We start from the raw sequence: 23,695 nt of genomic DNA on the forward strand, positions 1-23,695 counted from the left end.
AGTGACTGAAACGCCAAAGTAAGGAGTTCACATTTGATCTTAAAGGGAATAATAGGATGCCGCTGAAGCATTTTGTACAGGGGGATGACCTAGTCATACCCTGTGCTTTAGGAATATCACTGTAGCAGGGAAAATATATTGCTATTGCAAGAGGTCAGGCATGGTGTGATGAAAGCTTGAACTAGGGTGAGAGACATATATGTTGGGAAAAGGGGGCTCTGAGAGTGATGCAGAACTAGAAGGAATCACCTATGATAGGATATTTTGGGTGGGGAAGAGTAAGTTGTCAAAGATGACTCTGAGGTTCAGAACCTCAGTGACTATCAGAGAAGGACTGGTGACAACTATGTGACCCAAAATTTTCTTTCCTAAGTCAACTACAGAACAGGTTCTAAAATGTAGGATGCAAAAATACAATTGATCATTGGCATGTTTCAGCAGAGTGCCTGTAAAATAACCAGTGTACATATTACATTATTACATAATGTTATTAGTGATATTTTTGGCTCCAACTTTTTGTACCAATGTCTATATTAAGGATAATTGGGGAAAATCAGGAAGTCTGATGAGACAGGAAAGCAAATGCTAACAATCAAGGCTCTGATGATGAAACAAACATCTGTAATTGTAGCTGGAGTAACAAATCCCAAATAGAAGAGGAATGCAAATAGGACGATAGGTCCCCTCAGGTGGGTTTACTACTAGTTACAGACAAATACAGGTGAGTTTACTTTTAGTTACCCCAATGTTGAAAATCCACACAAGGCAAATGCTCACACAGAGGTCAGAAGAAGCAATACAAGCACACTCTTTAGGTCTCTCTGAAGAACTCTGCAATCAATTGTGAGACGTGGGAAACAGTGGCATAGGACTGCCCAGCATGGCATGCCCACATCAAAGAATACATATGAGCAAAGCAGAATTGCAGTAGCTCAAAAGAAACATGAGATGTACAAATTTAGAGCCATTTCCACTCCAAATGTTGATATAGACTATTTGAGCCCAATCTGTGTTTGAGTTTTCTGAGCTTGTATTGGTCTGATCAGCCACAGTTGGACACACAGTGATATCATTGTGGTCCTCTTTGAAAATGAAGGACAACAACCATGTGTTATATTACCCATTAGAAAAAAAGATTCCTGGAGTATTTCAAAGACAATCATGGACAAAGCACCGTAAATTTACATAGAAAAATCTCAAGTTTCAAAAGATGAAAGTATGACAAACTGAGATGATCTCCAGAGACACTGGCTTATAAAGTAAAGCAGAAAATGAAAAGAGGTTGTGCAATATCTTAGGTGATTATCTAATTTTCCCAAATACAAAAAGGCTTATTGATAGCAAATAAGCATATCCTCCATGGTAAGGGGTTTGTAATGTTATTAGATCTGGGAAAATTGATCTGAAAAATTAAAGAGTTTTGATTCTAGTCCTTGTTATTTGATGTCAAAAGTAATACACACTAAAACGACAATATAGATCCTGAGTTGGAGGGAAACTTAGAGGCCATCCAGCCCAACCCTCTTGCCTTACAACTGAGGAAACTGAGACCCAAGGAGGTTAAGTGATTTGCCTAAGGTCACACGGGTAACAACTGACAGAACGGAGATGTGAACCAAGGTTTTCTGACTCCAGAGATAGTGCTTTCATTAAGAAAGTTCTGTCTACATTTTGTTTAAGCTGAATGGTTCTACCACCACAGAGGTCCAAGAATGAGTGGTTAATCTTTGTGAGCACTTAGGAAGGGGAATGGCCATCATTAAAAGGCAGTAGGGGTTCATTAAGAAGTCATGCCAGACTGAACCAACTTCTGTTTTTTGACAAGGTTATTAGACTGTTTGAGAAGAATAATGTAGATATGGTATATCTGATTTTGGCAATGTGTTCAGCAAAGTATCTTATGCTATATCTGTGTGCAAGGTGGAGAGACGTGAGCTAGCTAAGAATATTGTGTTAAATTCCAAACTTGCTCAAAGACCAGGCCTAGAGAGTCTTAGGTGTTGTTCCATAGGGTTCTGTGTTTGGCATTTTTCAGTTGAACATTTTTATTAGTAACCTGGAGGAAGATGTAGCTGGTAGATTCTATGAAATTGGAAGAATTCTTAATTAAAATGTAGATGACAGATTCAGGATTCAAAAGGAGATCAATGGTCTAGAATGATGGTACAAATTTAGTAAGATAAAATTTACAGGGGAAAATGTAGAGCCCTATATTTGGACTTACACAACAATTGCACAAATACAGCATGGCTCACATAAAAGGAGACTTATGGAATGCAAGCTCAGTAAAAGTCAAGGGTATGAACGTGAAAAAGATAATTGCAAATTGAATTGAAAAAGAATTCAACCTGAGGCTAGATTAAAAGAAGAATAGTATCCATAATGAGGAAGAATGATGGAAGTCCTACAGTAGTCTGGCCTGATTAGACCTTGTCTAGAGTATGATGTTCAGTTTGGGGTATTACATGTAGTATAGCCATTTACAATAGAGCGTTTTCCCAGAGAAGTGCAACCAGAATGATGAAGGGATTTGATATCATGCCATGCGATGATAGCCTGAAGGACCCTGGGATGTTAGACTAGAGAAAAGAGTTAAGAGTTATATTAATACCATATTTCAATGGCAGGTGGTCTAAAGGTGTTCTGTTTGGGCTCTGAGGGGAGAACCAGGATCAAAGCTACAAGGAAGTTACTAGGGACTTAGATTAATAGGTCAATGCCCTTTCAGTACCTGAACATTCCATTCCTTCTACACAACATGCCTGAAAAGTGGTTGTCCACTCTTCAATTCAAGATCTCCAGTTAAGTGGGACGTAGTACCTCCTGAGGCATCTCATAAGTTTTCCATTATGCGAAGCCTAAATCTGTCTCTCTCCAGTGTCCATCTGTTGTTCCTCATTCTGCCTTCTGGAGCCAAGCAGAAGCAGTAAAATCCTTCTTCCACATGACATTTCTACTCCAAATGACACACATGAAGACAACTCATGTCCTTGGAATAGCTTCTTTCCTCCAGGGTGTTCCTTCAGGTCATTATTATATGACATGATCTCAAGGCTCCTCCATCTTCTTGCTTGCTTCTGTCACTTTCTAGCTTACTGATGTCCTTCCTAAAATGTGGAGCCCAGAACTGAACTCAATACTCTAGATGTGTCCTGACTCCCAGGGACATAGAACAATGAGACTACTGCCTACCTGGTCTTGAATATTATTTTCTTTTGTTGTAGACTAAGATTGCATTGACCCTTTTAGCTTCCACATCATACTCTTGTTAACTTATATTGAAATGCAAGTCCACTAAAATTCCTACACCTTCTATGGAAAATTTTTGGCTTAGTTACTCCTCCCACATTTTGAACTTGTGAAGTTGAGTTTTTGAAACAGAGTAAGATTTTACATTTGTCCCTAATAAATTCAATCTTATTAGATTAATTACAATGTTCTTGGATCAGACTTGGGCCAGAAAGAACCTTAGAGATCATCTATCCTCTTTTATTTTATAGATGGAGAAATTGAGGAGATCTAGACATCAGGCAGCCTAGCAAGTGGCAAAGTTGGGATTTGAACACAAATTCTATGGCACCAAATAAAGTATTATTTCTGCTTGATGAAGGGAGATACTACTTATAAAAGTGCTTAGCACAATAGTAGATGCTAAATAAATCTTATTTCCTTCCCTTTCCTTCTTCCTTCCCTTCCTACTATACCACAATCTTGCCTGATGTGTCTTTCAGCATATTAGCAAATCTTTGTAGCTTCATGACAGCTGGAAACTTGATAAGCATGCCATGTACATCTTTATCTAAGTCATTAATAAAAAAATGTTAGACAGTACAGGATCAAATCCAGATCCTTGGGACATTCCATTAAAAACCTCCTTCTCAGCCCCTAATTACAGGGTCATGCTTGGAAATGAATGGAAGACAGAGTAGGGATAATGACCTGAGAAAGTACTGATGGGTGAAGAGATTACAGGTCTCGATGAGAGCAAAGATTTTGTTTAAGAGGGGGATATCATAAGATCTGGACTGTGTGACCATCTTAGGTCTGGCTGAATTTGATTAAAGGGGTAGGATTTAAGGAGAGCAATACACGGGAAGGTGAGAGATTTAGAAGGAGCATCAACATGAAGGAGAAGAGCAAAGGAGATAGTGAGCCAGGTGCTGGACTCCTTGGAAATGAGGGAGCTGAGCAGCTCTTGCTTCTTTCTGTCATTTATTACCATCATTCACTCCAAGGAGAGGTCCTATTCAACTTGTGATCCCCTTCTATTTGTTCCCCCAGTATGCAAAAAACCAAACAAAATCACCCACACTGTTCTGTTATCTTTAGCTTCCTTCTCCAGCTTTGGTTCATTCTGAGTTTTGACTCTCTTGATATTACTCCTTTTTTCCAATTCTTTAACATTTTTAAGGTTTTGAGTTCCAAATTCTATCCCTAGCTCCCTTTCTAATCAATAGTGATTTAGAGCAGGGTGGTCGCATGGCCTGCTTTGTGTTCAGGACCAAGGCTGCAAGTGAAGTTGCATTGCATATCAATGGCAAGTGCTGCCAGAAACTCTTCGGACTCATTATGCATCTGATTTTTAATTAATTTTTGGTCACTGTGCATTCAGAAATTGCTGTTGCCATTTTTTTTTCAGGACCCCATATGAGGTCGCAATCCACAGTTTAAAAAACACTGATGTAGAGCGTTTTTTCATATGTTTATAGATAGCTTTTGATTTCTTTTTCTGAAAACTGCCTGTTCATATCCTTTGACCATTTATTAACCGGGGAATGACTTATACTTTTATAAATTTGACTCAGTTCTCTACATATTTGAGAAATGAGGCCTTTATCAGAGATGCTTGTTACAATTTCCACCCCCCATCCCCCAGTTTTTGCTTTCCTTACAATTTTGGCTGAATTGGTTTTGTTTGCACAAAAACTTTAATTTTATATAATCAAAATGATCTATTTCACATTTTGTAATGCTCTCTGTATCTTCTTTGGTCCTAAGTTCATCCCTTATCCACAAATCTGACAGATAAGCTATTCCATACTCTCTTAATTTGCTTATGGTATCACCCTTTATGTGTAAATCGTGTACCCATTTTGACCTTATCTTGGTGTACGGTGTGAGATTTTGGTCTGTACCTAGTTCCTACCAAACCATTTTCCAGTTTTTCCAGTAGTTTTTGTCAAATAATGAGTTTTTGTTCCAAAAGCTTGGATCTTTAGGTTTATCATATACTAGATTACTATGGTCATATATAATATATAATACTATAAAGGAATTTGTACCTACCTATTCCACTGATCCACCACTCTATTTCTTAGCCAGTACCAGATTGTTTTGAAATTACCACTTTATAATACAGTTTGAGATCTGGTATAGCTAGAACACTTTCGCATTTTTTTTCCACTGTTTCTTCAGCTTTTGTTCTTCCAGGTGATTTTTGTTATTATTTTTTCTAGCTCTATAAAATAATTTTTTGATAGTTTGATTGTATGGCACTAAATAGATTAATTTAGGTAGAATTGTCATTTTTATTGTATATTGGCTCGACCTACCCATGGGCAACTAATATTTTTCCAATTGTTTAGATCTGACTTGATATGTATAAAAAGTGTTTTATAGTTGTGTTCATATAGTTCCTGGCTTTGTCTTGGCAGGTAGACTCCCAAATATTTTATATTGTCTACAGTTATTTTAAATGGAATTTCTCTTTCTATCTCTTGCTGCTGGACTTTGTTGGTAACATACAGAAATGCTGATGATTTATGTCAGTTTATTTTGTATCCTGCAACTTTGCCAAAGTTGTTAATAATTTCAAGTAGTTTTTTTAGTTGATTCTCTAGGATTTTCTAGGTAAAACCCTGATCTTACTCCTACAAGACCATGCTTTTGTATTCATTTTCCACTACCTGCCCTTGCTTCTATTTTCTGTATATATCTTCAAAAACAAATTCTGAACTGATGATGAATTTTTGTTAAAATATTATCAGTCTAAGCAACTTGCGCATCAGAAGTATGTCCTTTCTGGACTGCAGAGTTAATTCATGAGCTCCTCCCATATCTCTGGTCTGACTTTCCCCATAGAGATTTTCATCCATGGAATCTTATGGTCCTAGACCATCTCTGAACTTTCAAATATCTCCCCAAATGGAGGTACGTGGAAGACTATGTCTGGCTTTCTGCTCTTTTTCTTTCACAAATTCTAAGAAGAATAAGTAATTTTACCCCAGCATTCCCCTGATTTCTATTTCAGCAACCAGTTCTTTGCTGGTGAGAATCACCGGTAGAAATAGAATCGCTAGCAAAAGAAACCTCAATAGAAGGTTCCTCCATCTTTCGAAAGAGGAAATTATCTTAGGCCAAATGAAGATTATTAACCATTCAACTTCTGTCAGTGAGTGAGAGAAAACTCTAGCTCCAGATCACTGAAGATGCCTATTGCTATCATATCACATCTCCGTTCTAGGCTTGTGTCCCATTTCCTGGTCATCTTTTCTATTACCCCTTTCTATGTGGTTTATAATATACTCCCATAGCAAGTTTCTGCCTCCAAAGAGTTTCAGGTAAACACCCTTCCTCATGCTCCCCACTCTGGTACCCAGATTTTCTCACAAGACAAACAGTGTTGCTCTACTCCCCTCCCTTGACTATATTGTCCACTTTGAGTAAGGTGTGCCCTTCTGGATCCATAGTCAAACGCTGGCTTTCATTCCGACCGAGACTCAGCGATCTCAATTGGGTCAAATTAAGTCTTACTGCATTGGGATCTTTGGCAGATCTTGTTTGTCATCCGTCACAACATTTTTTGGTTGTTGTTGTTCAGTTGTTTCAGTTGTGTCTAACTCTTCTTGACCCCATTTCGAGGTTTTCTTGGAAAAGACGCTAGAGTGGCTCACCATTTCCTTCTCCAGCTCATTTTGCAGGTGAGGAATATTGATGCAAATAGGGTTAAGTGACTTGCCCAGGGTCACACAACTAGCAAGTGTCAGAGGCCAGACTGGAACTCACAGAGATGAGTCTTCCTGATTCCAAGCCCTGCGCTCTATCTATTGTGCCACCTGGCTGCCTTTTGTTACACCTACTTTATTATTAACCCATGACCTTACCAAAAGGTCCTGAACTTTCATTGTAGGTAGATCGCTGGGCCTGAAGTCAAAAAGCCCTGATTTCGAATCCAGTCTCAGACACATAGTAGTCCTGTGACCCTGAATAAGCCACTTGACCTCTGCCTGCCTCAGTTTCCTCATCTGTAAAATGGGGACAGTAACAGCATCTACATCCCAGGGCTGTTGTGAGGATCAAATAAAATAACATTCGTTAAGAGTTTGGCAAACCTGAAAGCTCTATCTAAGTTCTAGCTATCCTTAGCTAGGCACAGCTGATGGCACAGTGGGCTTTTAATAAATGTTTATTGCTTGCTTGATTGTTGTTGCTGTCATGTTGTTGGCTCCTTTCTTAGAATTTATCTTTGGCGGTGAAGGCCTCCACTGCTATTGTTCCTCCTACCCTCCACCGAGGCATCCAGCCTGGTGATCATTGGTTGCTAACCTTCTCCAGCTCCCTTTCCCTTTCAGCATTAGAGCTGCAAAACTCCAAGCATTTCAACAAGAGTGTTGTAGAGGCCCTCCATTCCTGGCTAGGAAGCCGCTAGTGCTACATTCTAAGCTGTGGTGTAGAAGTCCAAATCCCATTTTCAGACACTTTCTTAACTAGCTATTTACTTCCCCAATCTGCCTTTCTCTTCTGAAGCCTTTGTATTTCTCTGGCAGCAGTGGAGACAAATAGTACCTGTGGTCTCAAGGGCTTCAGTTTCTTACCCAAAATTTCATAATCTTCCGCAAAGCTTCCTAGACTCCTTCTGGCAGTATCATTTACACCCTTGAGAATCACCAGAAGTCAGGAGTAGTCATTCAGTTTGATGAGTCTTGGAAGGCTTTCCAGCACTTCCTGGATATGTGCCCTGGGAAGATGGCAGACCCCTCTACTGTTAATATTGAGTTGACAAATAGCTGCCTCATTATCTCTCAACAGGGAGTCTCCAATCACCACAACTTGTTTTTTTTCTGCCTCTGAACACTTAGCGAATGCTGTCTCATGGGATGGCACCTGTAGATGTACATGGTCATATTCTTGGAGAAAAGGCAGCTGTTTCATTCTCAGAAGGTCTGGCTCCCTCATCTTTCAGAAGAGACTCAGATCTGTTACTTTGTTTCACATCAGACAGATCTCTTTAAAGCACAGGTCTGGCTATGAATATCATCCCCTTCTTCTTCAGTACACTCTACACTCCAGTGGCTCCCTATTTTAATCTCCAGGATCAGATACAAAATCCTCTATTTGACCTTTAAAGCATTTCATAACCAGGTCCCTTCCTATCTTTCTAGTCCTCTTATTCCTTATACCCCTCAAGCTACTATGAAATCCAGTGATGCAGGCCTCTTGGCTGTTCCTGGAACATCCCATCTCCAGACAGAGAACTTTCACTGGCCATCTCCATGCATGGCATGCTCTCCCTCTTCATCTCTGCCTCTTAGCTTCCCAGATATCTAAGCTAGTGTCCTACTTTCTCCAAGAAGCTTTTCCTGCTCTTCCTTAATCTTATGCATTCCCTCTGAGACTTTCTTCAATTTATCCTGAATGTTGGCTCCCCAACTAATCTGTGACCTCCTTGAGAGCAAAGACTCCTTTCTTTATATTCCCAGAGCTTAGGACAGTGCTTGACATACAGTAGGTGCTTAATAAATGCTTGTTGACTTGAAATGTGTTCATTTTTCCTCTTTCTCTTCTCTGGCATATTCTTCTAACCTCCAACCTCCTGACACAGATCATGGTTGCTTTCTGACTTCAGATCCCTTTTCTTTGTTTTCATGTTGAAGTCCTTTTATTTCTGGGGTGTTTTTTAAGACATTTCATGATAATACAAAGAGCAGGCAGATAATCTTCAAGCCCTGTCACCTTCTTTCCTAGTAGGAAAACTAGTCTTCATTTTGAGAATAAATTATAGTTACTTGACTGTGACAAGAAAGGTAAACTTTGTGTAGGCCAACACTCCATTCCCCCTCATCTCCATAGCCTCTAGAAAAAAGATGCAGGAAGGGAAAATACATTTTGTCCTTTCCTTCTGTGGAACTTTCACAGATAGGCCTTCCTCCCAGGGAGATCAAAAAGCAACCATCTCTTTCCTTCCTTCCTCCCTCCCTTTCTTTCTCCCTCCCTCCCTCCCCCCCCCCTTCATTTTCCAGGGTCACACAGCTAGTAGGTGTCTGAGGCTGGATTTGAACTTGGATCCTCCTGACTCCAGGACTGGTGCTCTATCCACCGCAACACCTAGATGCCCACTCTGTACCCCTACCCCCCACTGATTCTTAATACCTGCCCCAAAGGCCCTTTTACCTATTATCCCTCCTTTTTAAATATCCACTCATTTCTTTCCTCCCTTGTCCACCTGGCTCCCCATCTCTGGGCTGTGGCCCTAACCCTGACCCTATTGAAGTCCTTAGAAGCAGGATAGGATATGAAGAAGGAGAACCTCCCAAGCCCCCTGACAGGGCAGCTATGAGAGGACATGGGCTCCTGACAAGCCATCTTGGAGATCTGAACCCAAGAGAATCACTATCTGTGGTGGTTATGTTCTGGAGAACTATTACCGCAGGCTTGGTGCTACATTTTCGGTCAAATAAGCTATTGTGAGTCGGCCAAGGAAACCAATTGCCATGTATAACACTGTTTCTATGGAGAAATGCATTCAGAATTCCAAACAGCTGATTTCCCTTTGTCAGTTGGGGACCGCCTGAATACAGTCCTGCCAAATGCCCAAAACAACATGGCCAAGGCGATAAAGTCCTGAACGAGGAGTGAGGGAATACAGGTTACATTTCTATTCTGCTCGATATTCTAAGCAGATCACTTAGCTTCTCTGTAAATCAGCTCTGTGATCTGTAAAATAAGGAGTTTATTTCTTCCCTTTCTTACTGCATGGTGGTCTCTGTGTCCAGGAAAAAAAATCTGGAAAGTTCCACAGATCAAGTGTTAATTGAATCACAGTGGTTATTGCGTGTTTGTCTGCTATGTATCCTATCGTTGTGAAGATAGACTACATGAGCAATAGCTCTAAAAGAGTTTTCTCATCTGTAGTATGGGGATGGTACCTAACAGTAGCTAGCACTCGTATAGCACTTTAAGATTTGTAAATAAGGGGCAGCCAGGTGGCACGGTGAGTACAGCATCAGCCCTGGAGTCGGGGAGGACCTGAGTTCAAAGCCAGCCTCAGACGCTTGACACACTTACTAGCTGTGTGACCTTGGGCAAGTCACTTAACCCCAATTGCCCTGCCTTCCCCCCTGCAAAAAAAGAAGTTAAAAAAAAGATTTGCAAGTATTATCTCATTTCATTTTTAGAATAATCCTGAGAGGCCGGTGGTATTGTTATTGGGGCAGATGCTGGTTAAGTGACTTGCCCAGGGTCATACATCTAGTATGTGTTTGAGGCCAGATTTGATCTCAAGTTTTCCTGATTCCAGAAAGTGCTCTATCCACTGTACCATTTAAATGCCATATAAATAATATTATACTGCCTTTGTTGGAAGGTTTTTGTGAGAGAAACACTTTTTAAATCATATAAATTTAAATTATTATTATTAGCAACCCTAATCAAAGAGACTAGTATGAATTACAGACTTTTTTCGAAGCCTTAATATGAGAGGCTATGATTTCCTTGAGAGCAGGGACTGTTTAATTTTTGTCTTTTTACCCTCAGCAGCCAGTGCAGTGTTGGGTACACAGAAGGTACTTAACAAATGCTTGTTAACAGATTGATTTCAAGGTCATATATTGAACTGAAGATGTTTCCAAGTCCAGATTGATAAGTATCATTTGTCATTAGTAGTAAATACTTGCATAGGAACAGTGAATGTGAAAAGTCCCTAGAAAGGTTTATTTTCATGCAGGAACTAATTAAAATATAGCTGTGAAGTGCTGTGTCGTTCTCCCTGTTCAAATTAAAATTTGTTGTCACTGTTTTCTTAACTAAACCTATCTGTTTTGTCATATGTCATAGTAGCCAGGTACCCTTGATCTCACATACTGTTTAAATGGGCTAAAACCTTGGCTGAGATCTGGCTAAGATTTTTAAGCTCATTGGTTTTCCTTCTCCCCTAACCACAAGAATGGTGAGGTAATACGAGATGAATAAAGCAGCTAATTTAATAGTAAATGTTAACATGGAGTAGAAGAAATCAAGGTAGAGAGAGTTAAAAAAATTTAAGGTTTTTTTTCTCTTAAAGATTCTCTTTTAAGATCATATTTACCACTGCTTTACTCAGTAAATCTTTTCTTCACAAAGAGTAAAGAAAGGATGTATATGCTGTTAAAATTGTTGTCTCCCTTAGACAAAAGCAAAATTCAGTCTCTAGGGCTGTGAAGTTCTGCCATAGTTACGAATACAAGGCAGTAAGGGCACCATATCTTTGCCTAGTTATAGTTTACAAAGCACCTTCCCATACATCGTCTAATAAAAATCTCCCATTTTGCAGACGAAAAAACCGACACAGTTTTGGTGGCTTGCTCCAGGTTACGCAGTCGGTTAGCTGCCGATCCAGCCGGAGAGCCAAAGTCTCCTAACTCAGTCTGGTGCTCTTAATGATATAGGGGCTTCTTTCATCCCTTCCCATGGAATTATTCCATACATAGTGGAGTGACAGGCATGGGCAGAAAGCACATGGCTACAAGCTGGGGGAGGAAGGAGGAGAAGAAGAGGAAGAAGAATGGTGGCACAGTTACAGAGAGCTTACTACGTGCCAGGCACTGTGCGAAGAACTTTATAATTAGTATCTCATTCAATCTAGGAGGTGGGTGCTGCTGCCATTTCCATTCTACCAATGGAAAAATTGAGGCAAACAGGGGTTAAGTGAGTTGCCCAGGGTCACACAGATGGGGAGCATCAAGGCTGCATTTGAACTCAGGTCTTCCAGACTCTGGGATCAGCACTCTATCCACTGAACCATCTCCCTGCAGTGAAAAATAAAGCCGTCTACACTTACCGAAGACTTTCAGTTGGATGGAAGCATCTTGCTCTCCTGCTTTGTTCTCAGCAATGCAGACATACTCCGCTTCATCACTCTTGTCCACTCTCCTGATGGTCAGCTCAGAGCTATCTTCACTGAAGGCATACTTGTCATCTTCCTCTATTTCAATCTGTTCTCCATCCCTATAGGACCCCAAAACATACAGTGATTCTTAATTTTTTTGGCAACAAACAAGATTTTAAATTTCCCCATTCATCTTTATACAATGCACCCTGAGCCAGGGAGGCTGTGCGCCTTTCTAAGTAAAGAGGCTGAGTTGTATTTCCTCTTATATTCTTGTTTTTATTCCTATGACCCCCTGATTTTTCCCAGTAGATGGTGGGAGTGACTTCTTCACCATCCCCATGCTTATAGGATTCAGTTTCTTTCTAAGTCGTGAAATTTAAGGAACCCATTGACTGCATATAGAAAGACGGCATCATCTTCTGTATGAAGCCATTCTGGAGTCCCTGACCTGCTCGTGCTCTCCCCACCCCCCAATATACCTTGAATTGAAGTACTTCTGTATATGTTTATATATTTATTCACTTTATATTTCTGCTGTATAAATTTGTGCATGTACTTGTTGTCTCTCCCATTAGAATGTGACCTCATTGCAAGTTGGGGTGGTTCCATTTTTGTTGTATCTGTATGCCCAGCTAGTGCCTGGCACACTGTAAGTTGACATTCTTTAGATGCCCATTCCCTTCAGTGCCCTAATCTTCAGTGTTACATTTCTCCTGGTAAAATGCCCAAATGGAGTGGGTTCTGTAACATCCTCTTCTTTACCTGTCTTCCATAAACCCCCAATAACATGACACATTTTCTTACTTTGTCCAACTCATTGTGGGTTCTGGAAAACCTTTCGCCTCACACATCAGTATGACTGACTGACCAAGGTTTGCTGTTGCATTCACTGTGCTCTGCCTGGCCTGAACAGTGGGTGGTACTGAAAAGGAATGAGATCATTTTAGGGTTAGTCATGAAAGAAATGGAAGGACCAATCAAAGATTTCCCATTTTCCCATTAGATGGTTACATATATGGTCAATACAACCTGTATTCCCTATTTTACTATAAGAAATGAAGAGCAGACAGGCTTCATAATAACCTGGAAAGACTTATGTGAGCTGATACTGAGTGAGGGGAGCAGAACCAGGAGAATATTATACAGGATTACAGACACACAGTATCTCTGATGACTATCTTTGATAGACCTGGCTCTTCCCAGCAATGCAAGGTTCAAAGACAACTCCAAAAGACTCATGATGGAAAAAGCTGTCCATATTCAGAGAAAGAATTACAGAGTCTGAATGCAGATTGAGGCAAACTATTGGCTCTCTCTCTTTTTCTTTCTTTTTATTTTTTATTTTATTTTTTGGTTTTGTTTCTTCTTTCTCATGGTTCATTCCATTGGTTATAATTCTTCTCTACAACTTGACTATTGTGAAAATAAGTTTAATATGAAGGTATATGTGGAACCTATATCGGATTACATGCCATCTTGCGGGGAGGGAGACGGAGGGCGGGGATATTTGGAGCTCAAAAACTTGTGGAACTGAGTGTTGTACACTAAAAATAAAAAAAAAATAATAAATAAACAAAAAATATATCCTGTACTCCAGTCACAAGAGAAGAGTATGGCTTAGTGGATTGAGTCACCATTAGAAACAGAAAGACCTGAGTTCAAGTCCCATTTCTGACACATACTGGCTGTGTGACCCTAGGGAGACTGCTTAACATTTCAGTACTCTGGCCAGCTCTCTTAAGACCTTAGGTTGCAGAAAGGGTGCTAACCAACATTAGTAGATGGAATCACCCATACAGGAGTTTCTTATACCAATGGAATCGCAGGTAGAGTCCCTACCCCTGCCTGTCCTATTGTAGTCACACTAGGCTCTTTTCCAGTTCCTGATTTTACCCTGCCCTCTCCCACCCACACACTTGTTCATGCTCTCTCCTTTCCCTGGAATGGATCACATTTCTTGTTCCCCACTCACTCTCTCTGTCTGCTGAGGTATCCTGTCCTTCAAGGCTCTATGGATGGCTGTTCTTCTTTGGGAATTTTTCTGATCCTCTGCCCCTAACTGAAAGAGACTTCTCTCATTTTAAATTTCTCATAGCACCCTGGCTAGCCAGATTTCTTTGTACTTGTCATAGCCCCCTCATCTAAATCTTTTGTATTCATGCTGTCTCCCCTCCTCTCTCCCTTCCTCCCCCTTGGACCGATTCCTTGAGATCAAAGTCTGTGTTGTATTTATTTCCACATCACCAGTGCCTGGTACAGTACTTTATACATAATGAGTTCTTAATGAATATTTATTAATAATACCTAACATTTATATAGTGTTTACTACATGCCAGATACTGCGTTAAAAAGAACACTTCACAATTATTTCATTTGACCCTCACATTAACCCTGGGAGGTAAGTACTATAATTATTGTTCCCAGAGTCACACAGCTAGAAGTGTGGAAGGCTGGATTTGAACTCAGGTCTTCCTGATTCCAGGCCCAGATCTGTAATCACTGCACCACCTAGCTGCCTAGGAAATAATGATAGCCAAAAATACACTTGCCCAGCAAGAGATTTTTGGTTAAATTCCCCCGGAATTCTTCACAAATTATACTGTGCAGAAGCATCCCTTACCAAAGAAAAGAGAGTGGTAGGGAGAAGATTTAGAGAAAAATACATTATAAGCCAAAATAATTCAAGCATGATTTACTTATTTTCTTAGTACTGACGTTATAATTTCCTGTAAACATCTTGTAAATGTCAGATCGATTCTACTGGTATGTTTATTTGACACTGCAAATTAAGATTAATAAGCCCATGGGCCATGATTCTGACAATTCTGGATCCTGAATTGATTGAAATATTTTCTTTGAACGTAGAACCGGGGGACTGATTCACCATTATTGTATTAGCGAGAGGAACGATGACTAAACATTTGTGATTTACCATGAGCAAAGCTTCCGAGGCTCTAGGACAAAAAAGGAAATACAATTACTGCACAATGGCTCCGTAATTTAGGCAAGACACACAAAAATGAGTGTAGCTGTGGAAGGCACTGAAGTTTATGGTAGAAACATTCTGGATGAGCTGTATGTGAGAGAGTGCAGGGATTTTTTTTACAGGTAATTAAAGGAGATATAGGAGTTAAGGCGAGACAGGAGATAGGGAAGAAAAGCAGATTTTCTCACCATTTACAACAACTTGAATGTCCTTGAAGTTGATCTCCCCACGGGCCAAGATCCGGCCCTCACAGCGGTATGTCCCCTCATCCGATTTCTTGATGTTGCGAATCTGCAGGTAGTTGTTGGACAGGACTATGAACCTGACTAGAAGAGACAAAAGGCAGGTTCACCCAAGGATAACTCAGAGACATCTGTCATCTTCAGGCACTTATCTGACCCCTTCCTTTCCCCTTCTTTGATATTCTCAGGGGAGGATAATTAATTTGACTTAGGGAAATGTGTCCCTTTCTGTTTTGCACTAAGAAACAGCAACAGCAACAACAAAATCTTTTGTTTCTGGGGAAAGTAAAGGTCTTTCAAGTATTAAATCTGCATATGCTTTGGTAGTGTGATGTTTAAAAAGTTTGAAAGACATAACTTCTGGGTAATCACTTTATTAATAATATTAGCATATTATTAATAAAAGGGGTCAGTGACACTCTTGAATGCCAAAGACCCTTCATGGAACTCACTCAATGCTTATATGCCCTTGAAGGAGTGGGTGTTCCTGAAGGTGGCAACCGATTCTGACTGGTTAACAAGTAATGAGGTAGAATGAATATTATAATGAGAGGTGGATCTATTCTAATGAGGGGCTGAAGGACATGACTCTGATCATGGCATTTACTTCCAAATCACCCTAAGCCTTGGACAATTTAATCAAAGGATTTGTAGGTACCCAAACCTAAGTAGAATACAATGGGCAAGAATTCACCCAGATAAGATGGTCTAGGCTGGGTAAATTTTTGGCAGAGGTCGGTAATGTCCTTCAAAGGCTGGGCTTCAAACAAGGAAACAGAACAGGGAAAAAACCTATGTCTCCCCCATAGTTGGTTATTAATAATCATTTCTCCCAGGGAATCACATGGCCATGGAACTAAGGAATTAACATTTGGCCAGTATAACTCAGAGACTGAGCACAATTGAAAAAAACTGTAGGACACTCAAGGGTTCATTGGAAAAATCCTGCTGGGGAGCAGGATTCTCACCGTCTTTTTTCAAGATGACATCTCGGCCTTTATGCTTCCAGATGATGGTAGGTGGCAGTGAGCTGACCACATCACACACGATCACAGCATCTTCTCCCTCCCTGAACTCCTGAGGAGTTGGTGCATTCTTGAACATGAGTTTCTCTGAAAATCAGCAGAGGCAGGAAAATAGCTATGTCCCCCACTTGCCACTGTAAGAAGAGAACCTTTGCAAGGGCTCTCTGGTAACAAGGGCCATTCTACATGACCTGTGCCCCTTGAAAAATAATCATAATCCCCAAATATACTCCAATGAGTGGGGAACTCACACCACAGAAAGGGACTATATGCCTACATAGCAACACCTGCCTTGGTAGAATACAGAACAAGTTTGGAAACTTCGCCTTCAATTCATGGCAGTTTAGGGACTAATGAGGCATGAGGAAATGATCTGGGGTCAGAAGCAATCACTCAATATGTACTTGTTGACTGATTAATCTACTTGGACTCTGAAAGGAGGGATCTTGTGAGGGAAAATAAGATTTTTCAACAAGGGAATTCAAGAACACCAAAAAAGTCCCAGCCCTGGTGGAGAATGACAAAGAGGAGCAATATATTGTCCTCTCTCTTCTTGTCTATTAAGGGCTTCACTGTATGCCTCAACTGGTAGAAGTAATCAATTCTCTCTTCTTCCCTGCCACCCACTGCCTTCTGATTTCCTACAGCAGAGAATTCTGATGAAGGAACAGAGGAAAAGTGGAGTCAATGGAACCAATACTGGCAATGAGGACTGTGGCAATCAAAGCAGTTCCATTAATTAATTAATGTAATTAATTCCATTAATGGTATCACCCACCATTAGACAGGTCAGTGGGACAAGATATACCAATAACTAGATAATGAGATGAGAGTCTCATTGTCAGATGACAGAATAAGAATTGTTCCCTCTGAATAATAGAGTTCAAAAGTCATTTTCTACTCTAAAGAGTTCATCAGGATCCTGGGAGAGTAAAGTGAAAAAGGTTTAACCTGAATTATGGAATAGTAACTAGGCCACATGAGGCAAAGTCCTGGGGGTAATGGCTGAGGTGCCCTTAATATTTTTTGAGAACTAATTTGTTGAATTGAGGGATACAGAACAAATAGGAATTAGTTCTAACTAGCATCTCATGCAGCCCAAGTTGGCCCATGTACAGGTTATTGGACCATCAGCATAGCCCTGGGCCAATGGGAAGGAGAGGGGGCCTGTTAAGTCCCTGATGCATGCTGGGACCTGGAGGCACAGAACTCAACTAGTTTTTTCATTACCATCCTGAACCTCTTTACTACCCGCCTACTACCTCCTACTTTCCTGTTCCAAAGAAAAGGACTTGAGGTGGAGAAGATGGAGGCCCTTACGGAAGATCTTCACATTGACGGTGGCCTCTGATTCACTGCTGTCCTCTCCTGAAACAACGCACTTGTAGATGCCGGCATCATCAATGTTGGCATTGTAGATGGTAAGTGTGGAGGAAAAATCATCATTCCGTACCACTGAGATCCGCTGCTGGTTTGGGGTCAGCTTTTCTCCATTGGGGGAGAACCAGGAAATGTCTTTATCCTTGGCTTCCCCAGCGACTGAGAGAGAGAAGAGAATATTTTCAAAGTGTTTAGGCATGGAACTGCCAGAGGAAGAAAGAAAGGGCCATGCTGGGTGCTCTATATATAGTCATGCTGTCAGCTGAGAGGGCAACCAAGGTGTTAATGTCAAAAGAGTATATTAGACATTTTCCTAGTCTGACTTCAATGCGATAGCATGGACCTTGTGTAGCGGCATCTTGTACAGAATTTGGAAAGCACTGAACAACCACTTGGGTTGAGTATTTCTCATACTAACCTTCCCCTTGACAGGTGAGAAAAGGAGAAACCAAATAGTAAAAGGATTTATCTAGCTTTGACCTAACAGGGATTAGGTTTGAACCTGTCAGCCAGCTTCTCTTTTGAAGGCTAATTCCAATTGTCTCTTCTAGAACAGAGGATAAGATTTTGGACTAGGGGCCTAAACTCTTTCACTTTAGTGACTTTACTTACTGTATGGCTACAAAAAAACTTCCATGTTGGCACTCATCTCCACAAACACATTTTCATTTCCTATGCTGCAGCAAAGCCAGGACCCGTTCCCAGGTCACTATCTCAGAAAGAGAGTAATGCTTTCCCTTTTATCTGCCTCTAAAAAGACATGGTCTTCCCCCACTCGATGAGTGTTTGTCTTGGAAGTGGAACTGAACCAGAGTGGATAGTGTCTGAGAACAGGTGGAAAGACCTTCACAATGGACCCTGTATGTCTCTGCCTCCACATCACCCCTCAACCCTGCACAGCTGCTAAGCATGGAAATGCAGCATTCCTTCTATTCGAAGCCCATCATGTTTTCAATAAATATCGCTATTTGCAAGATGTGATGTGGGATTTGTTGCTGCATCTCCAGATCATTTAAATTGTCGTAATGAAGGCAGAACTGAGTCTAAAAAAATTCACCAGCTACAAGTCACCGCATTCAATGCAAATCAGATTGATTTTTGAAGCCTTTTTCCTCATTTATCCCCCTTCCCCAAACACAAAGATAAATAAAAACAAAACCCCTTCTCTTCCTAAACAATTTCAGTGCTCTTTTTTTTGGTATGTCTTAAAATTAACAGGTTGTGAATATGCTAAAACAAACCTGCTGCTTACCCTGGACATTGCTTGAGAATCATTCAATCAACAAGCATTTATTCAGTGCCTCCTAGGTGCTAGGAATTCTCCTCATCACTGGGGATACGAATAGAAGAACAAAAACTATTTTTGCCCTCAAAGAATTAATATTCTGTAATGGAAAACTATTGCACTATAAGAAATGATGAGGAAGAGGACTTCAGAAAAACCTGGAAAGATTTACATGAAGTGATACTGAATGAAGTGAGCAGAACCAGGAGAACACTGTACATAGTAACAGCTATATTATGCGATGACTAACTTTGATAGACTTATCTCTTCTTAGCAATGCAAGGATCTAAGACAACTCTAAAGGACTCATGATGGAAAATGCCATCCGTATCCAGAAAAAGAACCATGGAGTCTGAATGTAGATCAAAGCATATTATTTGCTCTCTCTCTCTCTCTCTCTCTCTCTCTCTCTCTCTCTCTCTCTCCTTTCTCATGGTTTATCTCATTGGTTCTAATTCTTCTTTTCAATATGACTAATGTGAAAATAGGTTTAATATTAATGTATATATACGGTCTATATCAAATTGTACCCCATCTTTGGGTGGGGGAGGGGAGAGATGGGGAGACAATTTGGAACTCAAAATCTTATGGAAGTGAATGTTGAAAACTAAAAATAAATACATTTATTAAAAAAGAATTTATATTCTAATGGGGGAAATAATATAGACATAGAAGAGAATGGGAATGAACTGACATCACCTTGGCTGGAGAGACCCTGGAACTCAGACATCTTTAAATGAATTTTTGGAGTCTCTTGGATATTAAAAATTTTGGCAAAACTCAGAAACAAATCTAAATACAAGTATCTTGGCATTATTTTTGCTGTCCTTATTAAGAGAGTCAGTGAAAAGGCAGGGAGCAATGATATGTACACTAAAAGTACTTAATATATGTTTGTTGAAATTAAAATTTTAATTTCTAAGCACTTAGAATGTACATGGAAAAGATAAAAGTCTGGGGAGGGAGAAGCCCTGATTCAGACTCGTTTATCCTTCGTCCTTGAAGAGGAACTGATTCATACTACAGTAAATTGTTTCCCTAAGATTACCTCTAGATAGTAGAGGTTCACACACATTTTGGTATGGTTTGAGGGAGGTAGAAGGGAGGATACTGGAGAATTTAGGAAGAGTTTCTAACTGTTTAGCTTCCCCAAGCATTATGACATCTGGAGTGATGCGGTCCAAGCATATCCATGTGCTACTGTCCCCTGTTCTGGCTAATTGATATAAATGTCTCTAGAGCAACTTTGGTTCCACCTCCATCCCAGGGGCACACAGACTACTTACCTTGACATAAGAAGAATTTGGATTCTCCAACACTGATTTCTCCTTGGCTGGGAACAATATCCACCTGTAGAGAAACTGGAAAAAGGGGATCCGCATTAAACTTCTGAGCATGTATTGATATTTCTGAGAAAAGAGTCTTGTTTTGGTGTTATGGTACTAGAGTAAATATGAAAAAAAATAAAAGGAGAGGGCCTGGGTCTTATTGTTATTATTAAGATAATATGCCTATCATTTTGTAACCACAAAGTCCAAGCTCTGGTTTTAAGGAACCCTGACCCTTTGCCAGACTGTGAAAGCTTTGATAAGAAGTTGGATGCCCTCTGCCTTGACTGCTTTTGACCTCTTAAAATGGCTCATGGGGCTCTATCAAACTGAAGCACTTTGGGGATTTATGGTAACAGCAGCTTCACAAATTCTTCCAAGCCACAATCCTGAAATGATCCCTCAAGCCTGCTATGATGAGACGTGTCCAGATCAGTTAAGTAGATACAGCAGGAGATCAGCTACTCCAGAATTATGGAGAAAATATTCTTTATGTGATTTTTTAAGCTTAGGAAGAACCCTCAGAGGACAATCCACCATGTTCTTAAAAATTCCTTAAAACCAGTCCTAAAACAAGAAATGTCAAATAAATGTTCTCTTGGCCTTCTAACAAAATAGACTAAGATGCATATAGCAAGATAAAATAATCAAACATCACTGCCTTGCCAACCCCTCTGAGCTAGACACCCCCATAAAAGCCTGTAGAGTCTAGTAAGAGTTCTGTTTCTTGTCAGATGCCTTCGAATAATAATTTTAAAAATCCCCAAACATCCTTTTCTCTGTGACACATGAGATGGTTAAGTTGAAGGCAGGGCCTGTGTTTAATTATTTTTCTTTAAACTTTCTTCAGCAACTAGCAAGAGGACTTACAAATAGGAGGGGCTCAGCAAATATCTGGTAAATTGAATTTCTACCTCTTATTTTTTATAAAACAAAAATTCATACACAAGACAAAATGGCCTTTCCTCCTGTGTAGACCCATTCCACTTTTATTAGCATCAGCACAGTAGAAAGGGGGTAAAGGTTGAATTGTTAAGCCCATTTTTAAACTTTAATTTAGGTATTGGCACCCTAATGTGGAATCCTTGTCTAATGATCAGCTACCTAGCCATACTACTGGGGGAAATGAATCATATAACCCCTAACATTGAACATATAAATGAAACCAGAAGAAAGAAGACATTCCAAGTATAGGAAAGTGGTTCACAAGTTTTCCCTGGAGAGGCAAACAGAGGAATGGACAGAGTTAGTTTTATTGTGTGTGTAAAGGCAGTAAGAAGCATCATTTCATGGGACATTTAGTCATCTTTTTGCAGTATGTACAACAAATATTTGCAGAAAGGCATAAAAATCATTGTACCTTATGCATCAACATCTGTTACAGAGAGTGAAGGTAGAGAGATTCTATGAAGAACTAGGTGAGAACCTCCAAATTAAGTCTTCATATACTTTGAAACTTGGCAACTTCAATGCTAAGGTGGGATGGATGTCAAGAAATAGATTGGAAAGCACTAATGAAGAAAAGGAAGAAGAGAAATCAAAGACTCCTAGACTACACATAAGGCGCACACCCGTAAACCATCACTGCTCTTGAGAAAAGAACTACAGAACAGTGGACAAGTAACATCACCAAAAAATCAAACTGATTATATTTTAACAGATGGGTAACAACTTCCTACAGATGTGGGAGTCATTCTTGAATTAAGTATCTGTGTACAGTTGGATAACGAACTTGTTGGAAGAAAGTTCAAATTTCCTACAAAGCTAAAAGAAAGAATACACATAAGAAAAACATGGAGTGTAATTAAGACAACTTCATCCTGACCTAAATAAACAAATAATTGATGGTGAAAATTTGGATATGGAGGGAAGAAATTACATCGAGAGATACAAACCATAATAATTTCATCCATTAATTTAACTGTTATAAATCAATTATCAAAACAAGAAGACCAACAGATTCTAAACACATCCCTTATCCAGTCAACGTGACTTACTTGTCAATGAGAGAAACAGGCAGACAAAATAGGCAGACAAGGACAACACTGGCTTAATATAGGACTTCTTTTGTAAAATCTTTTGAAGAAGTATGGTAGGAGAATATGAGTGGTCTTTTCACATTAAGCAGAGAAGCAGTGGATGGTAAAATCAGATCTAAGAAAACTTAGTGAGGAATCTAAGTAAAGTCATCCTGAGGGCATTTAAGGAGGAAAATGAAAGTACAACAAACAGAAGGAAAAAAAAAATCTGCCAAGATTTTTACAACAAACTTTTTTCACCATCAGGGACAGTAGAACCATCACATTTGGACACAAGTTTCACAATCCTAGAGGTGTTTATACAGAAAATAGAGATGTCATTAAGGAGAACAAAGATGGAAAAAAGCAACACTACCCAGAGAAGGGTCACACAGCTAGGAAGTGTTTGAGGCTGGATTTGAACTCAAGCCCTCCTGACTCTAGGGCTAGCGCACTATCTGCTGGGCCACCTAGCTACCTATTCTGAAGTGTTAATAAGGTACAAAATTTTTTTCTACATTTTTTATGTTTCCCTCCTTTAGATACCTTATGAATTAAACTCATAATTCTACCACATTTATGTCATTCCATACATGTATCTTCTCTGGGTAGTGCTGCTTTTTGAAGAGGGATTACCTAAGAATAATACTATTCTGAAGATACTCCTGTTTCTGGATGATATTATTTTGGTTGCATCAAGTATCGGGAACACTGCAAAGCTTGCTTCAGTAACTACTCAAAAGAGTTTGACCTCTCCATCCATCCATCCATCCATCCATTCATCCATCCATCCATGCATCCAGGAAAAACCACATGGGTGAGGAATGTATCATGGCCAGTTGGATGGACAAGGATACAGACTTTGTCTATCAGACCCAGACTCAGAACTTAACAGGAAAGGGAAAAAGCTGGATTACTTTCCAGAAATTACAAAGCTCTTCTAATGAATCTAAATTCTCCAAGAAACAAAGGCCCATTAAAAATCAGTATTCAATCAGTGTTGTTATAGGGCTATATGACATGAATATAATAGTCTCTGAGCGACTTACAATGAATATTACACAAAGGTCAATGGAGAGGCTTGCGATAGGAGTGAGCGGGCTGCATACAAAAAACAAGGAAATATGAAGGACTAGAATATAGGATATATATATATACACATAAGTATATTTATAATATATAGGATATAAAGGATATCACTACCACAACATATACTCAAAAACAAGGTGAGCTGTTATTTTATTGTGGTGAGCAGGTAAAATAACCCTTGAACAGACCTCCTGCTCTAATAGTATTTTTTGGGTATTAGAAGAAAGCAAGGATGGTGCTCAATACATTGAATGCAT

The 23,695-nt window shown here is 39.8% G+C and overlaps 1 protein-coding gene across 1 annotated transcript in view; it reads right to left on the bottom strand.

The window, feature by feature from the left end:
- Positions 1 to 23,695, bottom strand: part of NCAM1 (neural cell adhesion molecule 1) — a 111,148-nt gene that overhangs the window by 67,163 nt on the left and 20,290 nt on the right. Inside the window, exons 2-7 of the mRNA XM_036743947.1 lie at positions 20,290 to 20,364; positions 17,659 to 17,877; positions 16,282 to 16,425; positions 15,260 to 15,397; positions 12,890 to 13,007; positions 12,035 to 12,201 (exon numbers count right to left, since the gene is read on the bottom strand). Of these exons, the coding sequence (XP_036599842.1) occupies positions 12,035 to 12,201; positions 12,890 to 13,007; positions 15,260 to 15,397; positions 16,282 to 16,425; positions 17,659 to 17,877; positions 20,290 to 20,364 (861 nt within the window). The remainder of the gene's footprint in view (positions 1 to 12,034; positions 12,202 to 12,889; positions 13,008 to 15,259; positions 15,398 to 16,281; positions 16,426 to 17,658; positions 17,878 to 20,289; positions 20,365 to 23,695) is intronic.

Source organism: Trichosurus vulpecula, chromosome 2, assembly GCF_011100635.1.
Source record: "Trichosurus vulpecula isolate mTriVul1 chromosome 2, mTriVul1.pri, whole genome shotgun sequence".
NCBI classification, from domain to species: Eukaryota; Metazoa; Chordata; class Mammalia; order Diprotodontia; family Phalangeridae; genus Trichosurus; species Trichosurus vulpecula.